At 40.2% G+C, this 12582-nt stretch overlaps 1 protein-coding gene across 1 annotated transcript in view; it reads left to right on the top strand.

Moving 5' to 3' along the window:
* The first annotated feature begins 266 nt into the window (after positions 1–266).
* Positions 267–12582, top strand: part of slc12a5a (solute carrier family 12 member 5a) — a 183170-nt gene continuing 170854 nt past the window's right edge. The window contains exon 1 of the mRNA XM_036530844.1: positions 267–631. Coding sequence (XP_036386737.1) covers positions 472–631 — 160 coding nt within the window. The 5' untranslated portion in view covers positions 267–471. The remainder of the gene's footprint in view (positions 632–12582) is intronic.

The raw sequence follows: 12582 nt of genomic DNA, 5'->3' as shown, positions 1-12582 counted from the left end.
TGTAATCTAGTTGTTTCAAGTGTTATGTCAAAATCTGACCCATATTCAATTATCAATTATCATAATCAAACGGAAGATAGATTGTAGGATAATATATAAGAATAAAAGAATGCTGCTTTATTTATCAAAATTGGAATTTGCCGGTTTTGAGACCGCACCATTCCCAAAAACCGGCTTTAGGACCCTGACGCGCAGGGCGACGCGGACACCGGTTGATGTGAAAGCTTGCTCTTCAATATCTTATGCATACGAATGGTAAGCGAACAGACAGTGCTAAGAGGACAAAGAGGAGAGACATTTCATGTGACAGACAAGGCATTTCGTCTTTCTGCACACTTTGAGTCCACTGTGTAACCGATACACTGGTCCAGCAGCTATCTGCATCTGTAACCTCGGTGAATTCCTGCACCGAGTCACGCCGAGGCAGAAGGCGCGTCGGTCTCCTCACCGCTGTCTGGTAACGTCTCTACCATGAGCCAGAGGTTTACGGTCACCGCTTTCTCAAAAGATGAAGACAACTGTCGTCTGTCAGGCAGGAAAGGAGAGATAAACCAGCTGTTTGAGGGCGATGAAGCCACTCCGGGGTCCTCAGACAAAGGAGGCGCTGCCCAGGAGCAGGAAGTGGATAAAGGTAGGGTACTCACGGTAACGGTGCAGTGGTCATGTTAAAGCTCGGACATGACAAATTGGTAAAGTGTTTTTTTTTTTTTTTTTTTTAAACCTGTGGGCATGACCAGAATTGTAAATGAGGAGAGGTGCACAGATCAACGAATTGAAGATTCTCTGGCATTATTGTCCACAGGTGCATCAGGAAATAAAAGGTTCATTAATGTGATGATTGAATGAGTATGATGGTAGTGAATCCTGAAGTAACTTGTTAGTCTTCCAAGCCACAGTCTGGAAGCCTATTGTTCTTGCTGACATCACCTGTCTCTCTCTTCCTCTGTGTTAATATAGTCTCATAACATTGACTGATTTCTGTGAAACTTTGTAAGTCTGTGAGGTAAAATACTTAGTGGAGATAGTCAAATCTTTGCCACGCCCAATATGATCACAGCATATTTTTGCATAAAAATGTGAAAAATGTAAAAATGCTGGACATATTATGTGTATAGCATGTATGTAACTACCCAATACAATATTAAAAAGTCATAAAAATATTATTTACAAAGGCTGTTATGCCATGCAATTCAAAGATGCAGGCATTTGCATTTATCCTAAACTCTCTATTTAAAATATTTTATGATTTTTGGTATCATCAATAGGAAAATCTATAAAGTAAGGGAAATTATTTTGTCTCATTCAATATGGCTGCCATGAGCCATGCCATTCACTAACAATGTGTCCTACAAATGTGCTCTTTAAGACCAAGCATGGCAGGACCTTCAAATTATTTATGGTTCCTCTGGCATGATCCATAAAATTGTGAAAGATTAGTTTCTATGTAATTCAGTTCGGCTGCGGTATAGTTTGCAGGCACCATTTTGCATGAACATATACTTCTGAACTGAACACTGCAGCATTTTAAGATTTAGTGTGTTTTGCCTATTGATAATATGCTAATAAAGATGCAAAGGAAGAGGTCAAATGTCACACAATACTGCAGCTAGGGGTTTTATAATCGTTTACATATTGTGCATGGGAGCTGAGAAGCAACCATACATCAACAGGTGTGAGATTAGTCAAAACTAAAACTATAAAACTATGAAACCATGGCTACAATATTGAAGTGAATTTTGAAGAACTTGACCTCAAGTGAATGTCACCTAATATGTGCACATCTAGTACATTTATACTTGGATTGAATGGAATTTGTGATAAAGCTGGATATTACTTATATAATTGAGCTTGAGGATATACTGTCCTTTAACCTTACCAAAGGGCAGTAATCCACAATACCTCAATGATACTTTAATGAATCGAACTCCAACCAGTCTCCAAAACTCATAAACAATGCATAAAATACCACATTTTCACTTGGCTCTTGTATAGTTCAGTGACATCTCTTCAGAGGATAGAATATTTTGGGAGTGTCCCTAAAGTGAATTATTTTGCCCTAAAATGGCAATAACATAATATTATTTGAATGGAAGGCAATGACTAACTGATGGCTTGAAACCAGAATTGTTTGGCAGCATTTTAAAGACTGATCTCTAATGTATTTACAATAAGTCATTGCATTCCCCATAGGGTATAGGATGGGCTGAATTTGGACTGAATGCAAATTATGTGGCAGTGTCCAAAATACAAATATATTCTGGGCGTTTATTTCTGGAAAGCCTGTGGCTATTATGCGTCTAACAAAGTGCTACACATGAGAGGAACACATCAGTTGTGGCTAAGGCTATTTTTCACTTTTGGTTTACTTTTGACAGATTGCTAGTTCAAGGTTATTTTTTAGACAGTATATTACTACAATTTTTATCTCAGCAGGCTCAAAAACACCTAATGTGAAATCATCCTGAAAAATCTCAGGTAGATGGACTGTAAGATTGCTCCACCTGGCATGTAATCTCCCACCTAGCAGTGTGGGTAGTTAATGGAACTGTGGGTCTGAGGTCCTTGTAAGGATTACTGTTAGCAGGGTTTGCCATGAGGTTGCTGAATCAAAATGGAGCTGGAGCAGACCTTAATGCTCAAATGATTTTACATCATGCTGTTAAATCTGTAGATGAAAGACCTTTGTTTAGGAACAAATGCAATTTAAAAAGCATCTTATTCATAATGTCCCTGTGTTTGTTTAATTTAGATCTGTCAAAACAATTGTCCAATTTACAACCTCTCAATGTTGTCTTCAAATCCCGGAATGTTTGGTACAGATCCTCTTTGATAATAATACTACCCCTGTGGACAGTGTTGCAGGTGCCCATGTTGAAAAAGCTCTTCAAGAAAAAAAAAACACACCAGAGGATTAATTCTCACATAAACCCACAAGGCATTGCTCTGTCTCTCTTACTCTCTGTGGATCATTTAAATACTGCATGCAAATACAGTCAAAATGCTTAGCTAATGCAGAGATATAGCATTCATTTTATACAATAAGTTTGGGCTATTTTGTGTTTTGCTGTATGAAATTTGAATTTACATTCTGTTTTAGAGGTGTGCAGACTTCATACTCACAGGAAAATAGGGCTTGCCTGTCTGATGGGGCATTCTGTGTCTGTCTGATGGGGCATTCTGTGCCTGTCTGATGTGGCATTCTGTGATTGTCTGATAGGGCATTCTGTGATTGTCTGATAGGGCAGTCTGTGCCTGTCTGATGGGGCATTCTGTGTCTGTCTGATGGGGCATTCTGATGTGGCATTCTGTGTCTGTCTGATGGGGCATTCTGATGGGGCATTCTGTGCCTGTCTGATGGGGCATTCTGATGGGGCATTCTGTGCCTGTCTGATGGGGCATTCTGATGGGGCATTCTGTGCCTGTCTGATGGGGCATTCTGTGCCTGTCTGATAGTGCATTCTGTGATTTTCTGATAGGGCATTCTGTGATTTTCTGATAGGGCATTCTGTGATTGTCTGATAGGGCAGTCTGTGTCTGTCTGATGGGGCATTCTGTGCCTGTCTGATGGGGCATTCTGTGATTTTCTGATAGGGCATTCTGTGATTTTCTGATAGGGCATTCTGTGATTGTCTGATAGGGCAGTCTGTGTCTGTCTGATGGGGCATTCTGTGCCTGTCTGATGGGGCATTCTGTGATTTTCTGATAGGGCATTCTGTGATTTTCTGATAGGGCATTCTGTGATTGTCTGATAGGGCAGTCTGTGTCTGTCTGACGGGGCATTCTGTGATGACATGCAGTGACATGCAGTGAGATGCAGTGACTTGCAGTGCACTTGCCCTTAACCCGAATAAATGGGTTGAAGGCAAATTTCGGGACTCATATTTGTATGTGCTTTGAGGGCTCATGTGGAGGTTGAAAGAAACCTGTCTTCTTGCAGGGAGTTACAAATTAAGTGCCTATTCACTGGTTATGCATTAGAGAGAGAATGTCAAGTACTGATGATAGAGCATGAAAAAGCGTGGAAGGACATGGAGATTCCACTGTGAAAACTGTTTCCTGGTTTTTAGCATGCATTTGTACCCAGTGTTAGTGAAAGAAACATGTTCAAATATAGGTTGTTGCTAAAGTTACCCTTGGAAATTTTGGTCAGGAGTGTCACAGGATCCTCCATACAGTGTACTCTGATTGCTTTCAAATCTGCAGTGAATTTCACAGAAAAATAAATCCATTTTATGTACTTACACCAATCCCCAGTTTGGAGTCACATAAATTACAACAGTAAATTTGGTTCACATACTGATTGGTTCAGTGCTACCAATAGCCTGGCATTTGGCTTAATGACAAAGGAAACTATAGCATATATTGAAAACCTCAGAAATCTTAAAATTTATCTTGTCTTATCTTAAAGTTTATCTTATCATTGCTTGTGGAAATATCTTCACAAGGTATTCTTAAATGTAGCTAAATAAGACCCCTTACATCCTTACCCTTACATATACATCCAGCTCTAGTACTAATGATGATGAAAGCACAGGCCAGTCTGTCTGTAACATAAAAAAGAAACTGAGCTCATTATTCTGGCAAAGCTTCCTGCTTTTGTAGATTCAAACTGCCAAATTCACTTCACATAAGAGCAAATGGTTGCATTTTTAAAGTGGCTAAATTGGTATAAGCATTTGGGATGGTCTCTCAAAAGCTTAATGTAATCATGACTAGGGAGTTCAAAGGCTGAGTGCGCCTTTAAATAGACATCTGGTCTGAAATATGGTGGGACACAGCTGCCTACCTTTGTTCTTAGATACAATTAAATTGGAACAATATAACCATAATAAGCATCATGGTGGTCAGATTGAATACAAATCTGTGTTTACTTTCAAGGAGCATTTAAACATCTTCCACCAATGCTGCAGTGAAATCTTTCAAGGACATGTCTGTAGATGGAAATATGTTGGGTAACTATTTTGGTGCAGTGTAAACTACCTAACTACCTTTCTGTACTTGTCTCCACATTTGCAGAATTGAATCAAACATGCAGAATTTGAATGAACCATGCAGAAAAGGGCCATTGAAGTTATCATAATTTAAGTAAATATATAAAATATTTATTTTATGTTATTGAAATAATTATATTTTTTCATGTTGCTGCAGGTTTCACTCAAGTTCTGAAGTATGCAAAAAAGGATTGTTTAGGTTATCACCTCTAAGGTTTCTGAGCTTACTCTTTACAGAATTAAAATCCAGCTTGGGTGGCAATATGGGGCATTTAATTTCTTTAGACATGTTTCCTCAGCACTGTAGAATTAGAACAGGTTTTTCTTTGTTTTTGTTACAACTTTTCTCTGTTTAAATTAGCTAAAAAATAAATTGGTGTGTGAGGCAATGTGAGACATGGATACATAATAAATATACATATCAGGACTGAAACATACATTTAATTTGGTTTCTTAAACCTAGAATTTAATACTTACCAGTAAAATAGAAATCATAACTATATTGGGTTGAACTGTTCCCTTGCATATTTATAACGTGCATGATATTCACATGGGTTAAAGTTATGTCTTGCTGTGGCCCTATGCTGTACTGGTACAGTTGAAGTGAAACAAATGTTGTACATGAAAAATGGGCAATTTGTCTTCACTCAGGTAGGTTTTTTTCCCTCTGATTTGCTCAACCATAATGACCAGGCTGTGAGGGAAGTTCATGCTCACACTGTCTGCACACTCATCTCATATTAGTCATTCTGTATCCACCTGCGAGCCAGCAGCTGGTCAGTCAAAGTACTGCAATTATTTACTTAGTTGAAATTAATACATTCCAAGTCTTCAATCATTTGTGAATTAAAGTATGCTCCATTTTGCTGTGCCAGGGCCATTTTCAGTTTAATTCCTTTAGAGCTCTTAATTAGTCTATATGCTTGATTGGACTGGCGGTGCTCTTCCTTCGGGCCTGTTATGTAATTGGGTGATTGAAATTTCTGTTAAACAGCTCGGGCTGTGACTTTCCAGGAAAAAAAAAAAAACAGAACGCAATGTCCCTGTCTTACAAACACGCCCAATTTACAAAATGCGCTTGTTAGCCAGCATCAGATATTCCTCACCTGATAATTATTGGGGTCCAAACTGGCAGCATGCAAAAACCTCAAGGTGTGCGTGGAGGTAAATCGTTTAAGGTGCTGTGCTCATAGCTTTGATAAATTATGGCAGTTAAAGAAACACCACGAAACAAGATTAATCACAATGAACCATACGCTCTGTCAAAAAAAAAAAAAATGGGGGATTGGGTGGGGGGGCGCTTTATTTTGAAATGCTGTTAAGCATCTGATTTGTATGCAGAATGCATTCTTGGCAGGGCAGCTTGCACTTAACAAGATAAGTGTTGCAGTGCTGCCTGGCTTCTGCAGAGACTGCGAGACACATGTGCTGAGTGCGGCCACACAGCAGTCAGTCAACTCTGCACTACAGTGGCTCATCAAACTGCTCCCTGCAGCGCTCCGAGTTGCTCTGTCTTTTCAATTATTGATTACAGTGTATTGTCTGACTGACTTCTTCACTGCTTCACTTTTTTTTCTTCTGGAGAGCCTGTGCAAGTTTATTTGAAGAAAGATCAATGATATAAAAGTCACATATGAACAATGGCTACCTATGGATCAGATGCTTCTCAGTTAATGGAGCTGGAATTCAGGACTGCTGTATTGTGATGTAACTCTTGACAAAGGGAATCTGATTCACCTGTTAGTGTAAGTCATGTTAAGTTATATAATGCCATTTGTGGGATGGCAAATGTGTGGTGCACTGTGCACTTTTCAGCTCATCAACGCTTGTACTTGTATCAGATGTCAACCTTCTCCTCTAAAAATATGAACAGAGCTTTGCATGGGAAGAGCAGTGCTCCTGTTAAGTGAGGATGCTGGGTGCACAGCCCACAAACTCATTCCTGTCAGAGGTCACTCGTCTCCTCACCATCCTAGTTCACTTGTGGTGTTGTTGACTAAGCCAGTGAAGGTGACAGATGTAATAGGAGAATGAATTAAGTCCGCTCTGAGAGGATGCTGAATTAAACCTAAAAAAAAGCAAAGGGAAAGGGATCACATGTATGTCTCTAAGTGTGACAAGTCATTTAACAAAGACCATTTTAACAAGCACCATTCCCCACTCCTAAAGTTTCATCCTGTCAATTTAAAATGAAGAATAAAAAGAATTTCTATTTTTTTCCAGTTCATATTGCATGCATGAGTTTAGTTGGCAAGATTTCTTGAATAACTCCTCATTTCATCAGATCCATGACCACCATGCCATCTGGGATTAAACAGTAGCCTTAAACATTGTCATCCAAAGACCACTTTAGGTATGAAAAAACAGGTCTAAAAATTACTCTCCAAATCATTTGGCTCTTTGATGAAACGCCCTTGTCTTTGTTATATATATTTTTTTTTTGGAACTCCGAGGCACACCCGATGTTTCTCTCTTACCGTGTCACACTAAATGAAGGACAGTTTCAAACCTGAAGGGAATATGCAACTCGCAGTCTGAAGCCATATTGTGATACCGGCTTTCACATTCCCAAGGACTCATAAAGTGATTCCGTATGACAGATCTCAGTTGTCACACTGTGAGTGATGCGTCAAAGCTATTGTTAAGCAGCCTCGTGCTGCTGCTCTGGGTGTGCTTCTGTGTACTACACAGTGATCCTGTGTGTGCAGACCTGGTGTGCCGATTTCCTGCTCAGCCTCATTGCGTGAGGATTTTTGCTGCAGAGTTGGACTCATTCTGCGCAGAATCTGTGCAACATCTGCACTGCGTGAAGCTCGAAAACACGATTAAGGATGGCCTTCGAGAGAGCTTCTGGTTAGACAGCATCAGGTTGCCATGGCTACGGCAGCTTGTTCATTCCTGATAGCTCTATGGAGTGCAGGCAAGGAGTTTCCTGAGGAAATTACTCTGACAGAACAAAATCTTAGACGGGAGAATATAACATACATTCCTGAAGTCTGTCAAACATGCTTATATATTTAATTTTAATTTAATTTTGTCATTTATTTTAATCTTGTACTCTTTTTTTTTCTGGTCTGCCAGCCATTTTGGCATGCGTTTGTAATCTCCATTATTTCCCGGCCTCATCATCACCTCTGGGAGAGGGCTCACACACCAGCGGAGGTCCAGTCAGCGTATGAGACAGTGAGAAAGGGAAGATCGATTCCACTTCTCCTGCAGGTTTTAGAGGCTGAATAGGTAGGAAGATCAATAGCGGTCCGGTCTCACTTGTCTCCCTGTGTTTGCGGGGAGAGCTGCATTCGAAGTGACAAATAAGGACAGATGGGGACTTGAAATTACAAATCTCGGCTCCTCTGAAATCACAGGGCTACGATTAACGACAATACTTGATAACAATAACGGTGATTAATAAAGGTTACCAGAGGAGGTGAGGTCATTCTTCTCAGTGTTTGCATCAGATCGAATGTTCTGTCTCAAGCTGGATATTGAGTTATTTTTGCATAATTTATTTGCTCTGCAGCTGCTTGTCTTGGATGGTTTACACAGCTTACATGTTACATATTATTCCCATACACCAGAGCTGCAGTTCATGTTGATTGGCTTGAAGTGACTCAGCAGTATAAACAGCAGCACTCTGTCTGGTGACCTTTGACCTTGTCTGCAAGCCCAATCCTGCAGCCACTGTGCCACCCTGTGCTAAAGAAATACCAGCACTGTTGTCCACAGATGTTCGTTTCACTGCAGAATCATGTGATACCCATGCTATGGACTCACATCATCCTTGTTATTTGCCTACTTGATATTGCTCACGGAATAATTAGATTCATTTACTATGATGTGCGAACTCTTGGGTGTACTAATGTTTAGCCTTTTATGTAAGTGAAAATCCAGTTGTATCAAACTTCATTCATGCACATTTTATCTTCTCTTCCCTATTCTATTCTCTTCTAATTCTGTTATATTCCCCCATACATTCTAAGTAAATGAATGATTAAGGAGGGGTATTCACAAATCTTCATGTGCGTATACATGTCTTTCTGTCTGCCGAAGGTGTTTACCGGTGACAGAGACGGAGAGCTTTTCTCTGCGTCTGCAAAAATCCATCATTGGTTGGTGGGTGGAGAAGGATATTTTTGCTTCTGTCTCCATTGATCTCCATGTAATCAGATCACCCAGTGGTTCAGTGCTGTACAGGTATAGCTATCCTGGGCTCACCCTGTGACCTTGCAGATCTGAGGTGGTTTATTCCTTATTTGGAGCAGTGCAGTGTGTGCAGATCCCGGACATTGATTGGTGGAGGGGAGATTTCTCTTCAGATGGCACTGTATCCATCTTGGACAACTGGGAAATGAACAGGAAATTAACCCCAGTGATCTTAAAATAGAAATGCATTCAGTGTGTCCTCCAATCTGGCTATCCCCAACGTGGAAAGAACTTCAGGGATCTTGCTGCCCAGAAAACATCAATAGATTTTCTCTAGTATTGCAGGGCTGAAGAGCTGTTTGTTGAAAACATAGACTTAGACAGGCCCATTGCCCACACCCAGACAGTGCCCCACTCTGGAGACCGGCGTGGGAGTTGGCAGGATACCTCATTTTTGTGGAGCTATAGTGATAAACCTATTTCAGTACATTAAGTCTCTTCCCGTGCACAAGAACAATGGCTGTGCTATTGCATCTTTAGTCATCTCAACTACCCGGCCTGCCACAGGGCAAACCGAACTGACAGCCGGGTAGGTTCACCAGGCTGGAATGTGTTGCTTTTTCAGGGAAGTGTTGGACCGTTGTCCACTGTTGTCAAGTGCTGGGGTATGTTTGTGTAGAACCTCTCTTTGTTGAGCCAGCTAGTCTGTACTGATTAGGCGAGGAGTTCTGAATTGCTGTCCCCGTTTAATGATGGAGCAGTTTTCTTACCCTGAGTCACTGCTAATTGCTTCAGAACAATAACAAGTCTAAGTGTTTTTCCATTCAAGTCTTTCTCAACCTGAAAGCTATTTTAGTATTGTACTGTTCGGTTTGGCCACCCCCTGGTGGTATCCTATAATATGGCCCTGATTACAGTGGTTTTTATTTTATGGAGGTAGCTGTGCAACGATGTGCCATTGTTTAAGTTTATTTGGTCATTTTTGTTTAGGAGGGCCAATATCTATGTCTGTGTTCTGGGGATTTATATCAAGGTATGGACTTGGCCTTGATTTTGTTTTCTAATGGGGTTGGAGGAACCTGTGTTGCAGGCATTTTAACCAATTACAAAAATCAAGTTTCAGGTGAAAGCATAGATAGCACTGACAGTAGATAGCATGCACATACACACACACACACATATACACACTGCTGTTATTATTATTTTGCCAGGATAGTCGTTGCAAAATTATGGAGACTGCACCATTGTCCTGATGCCAGACATTGTTAGTTGGCAAGATCACAGGAGAATATTGATGTAATGTGGCATCGCATCATTAGAGCTATGATGATTTCACAATGACACAAGGGGGCGCACTCACTCTAGAAATGCATTCGGGCTTTTGCCCTGAAAAACCTCAGACAGCTCATACCTAAAATCGGTACGATCCATCATTGTGAATAATAGTGAATTCAGTAAGGTACTAGGAGGGAGTATGTGATACCTTTCACTAGCAAGGGAAGTAAAATGTTGCAGCAAAAATAAAATTAAATGACAAATATTGTATAATCACAAATATTGGATAAATATTGTATCTTTAACATTTCAGCAGTACGATTAAAAAACCATTGTAACTGTAAATATACCAATTTTTCAAACATAAATATGCTTTTCATGATGATCAAAGGTAATTTAATCAGTGTTTAATGTCCTGTTTTCTCAATATTAGGAAATTAATGTTAAATGTGAGTAACAGTCCAATGGATATATACATTAATTATGTGCTTTGATTTGGAAGCATGAATGCTTTCAAAAATTTTCTCATGGTTAGAACTGATATACCTTAACACTCATGTGCCGATAGTTTTAAAACCATAATATAGACGTAATCCTCTTGGGCTACTGTTTGGGAAGACAAAACGATTACAAAAAAGGCTACCATGATAGTATTAATATTTATGGTCTAATCTCCCAGCTCATCACTTTCAGATCCTAAACACAATTTATAAAATATACCCTGTGGACACAGGAGTACACTAATACACAACACCACCATGTGAAATATTTTATATTGAACTTTTTGCCAGTTACCATACTCTGCCCACACTGTTTTTTGAAAAAAATTCCAAATACCAGAAATGTCAATAAAATCGTGTTGCAACAAAAAGAGGTTTGCACATACAGCAGTACATTAAAGGTCTGCTCTGGGAAAAACTCCAGTGTTTGGAGCATTCAGCCACAATGGACCAGTATTCTCTTTCTCCCACTACTTTCACTCTGGAATGGACACAGTTGGTAAAGACAATAAAAATGTCTGTATACAAACATTACAAATGTTAGTCTGTCATATCAAATTTTAATTGCCAGCCCACTCAGCTGTGGAGTTTTCTTTCATCGGCAGATCTAACAGCCAGATCAGTTATAGGCATTGATCATTAGGGGGTGCTGCAGGCCTTCACGGAATTGTGGCCACATATTGTTCATCTTGAGAAGTGAAAAGTTTTCATGCTTCTGTGCCAAAGTACACTATATTGCCCTTTTATCTCCTGGACTCTGATAATGAAGATTCTCAAAGTCCTGCCAAGTTGTATGGCCAACACTCTTTTTGGCTCCCATGAATATGGAGAACAGTTTTGCATACTTCAAAGCAAATACTCAAGCAAAGGAAATACTCAAATAAATAAGGTATAGATTTTTTATAAAATGGTATTATTAAATATAATTAAAATTAAAATAAATTTTCACCCAGTAATTATTAGGCTACACAATTTAGGTTCATTTTCTATTCAGTTGTAATCCCATTGTGTCCATCTATATTAATCTTAGTTATCAATAGCGGAGTTCCTGTGGGAAATGTTTTGGTTGTGTGCATTGGTGTTATGGTAAAAAGGTACATTTCTATTGAACAAAGTCCCATAAATGCACAAGGTAAGAGGGAGACATCTTCACGCACAACATGGTTGTGGCAATTTCAGCATTGCCATTGAAACACCTCTTTGAATGGCACTCTGAATCTCAAAGAAAGTGTGCGCGCTCATCGCATGTCAGCACTGCATATATGTGAGTGGAGGCTCCCAGCTCAGTATAAGTGCTGGGTTCATTCGCCTGTGGCTGCCTGGAAGTTTACTAGATGGAGTTCCGCGTTTGAAACAGCAGAGGGCAGTGTTGCTCTTTAGCATCCCGGAGCTCAGCTCCGGGTTATGATGCATTCCACAGCGTGGGGGTTGCGCGGCTGTGTGTGTGCACAGGGTGTTGACAGCCGGCCCAGCAGGAGGGGGGACGCGAAGGAGGCAGTGCTTGAGCCCTCACGGCGCTGTGATGTAACAGGGTTTTCACTAATGAAAGGGGGTGGCGGGGTGGGGTGAGTCAAGTGATAATTGACAGAGAGAAGGAGAGAGAAAGGGAGCGAGAGAGAGAGAGAGAGAGAGACGGAGATAGAGTCATCATGTGGGTGCAGGGGGGTCTGTAT

Source organism: Megalops cyprinoides, chromosome 6 (assembly GCF_013368585.1).
Source record: "Megalops cyprinoides isolate fMegCyp1 chromosome 6, fMegCyp1.pri, whole genome shotgun sequence".
Lineage (NCBI taxonomy): Eukaryota > Metazoa > Chordata > Actinopteri > Elopiformes > Megalopidae > Megalops > Megalops cyprinoides.
The sequence above is the reverse complement of the archived record's forward strand: the minus strand, read 5'-3'. Positions and strand labels throughout refer to the sequence as shown.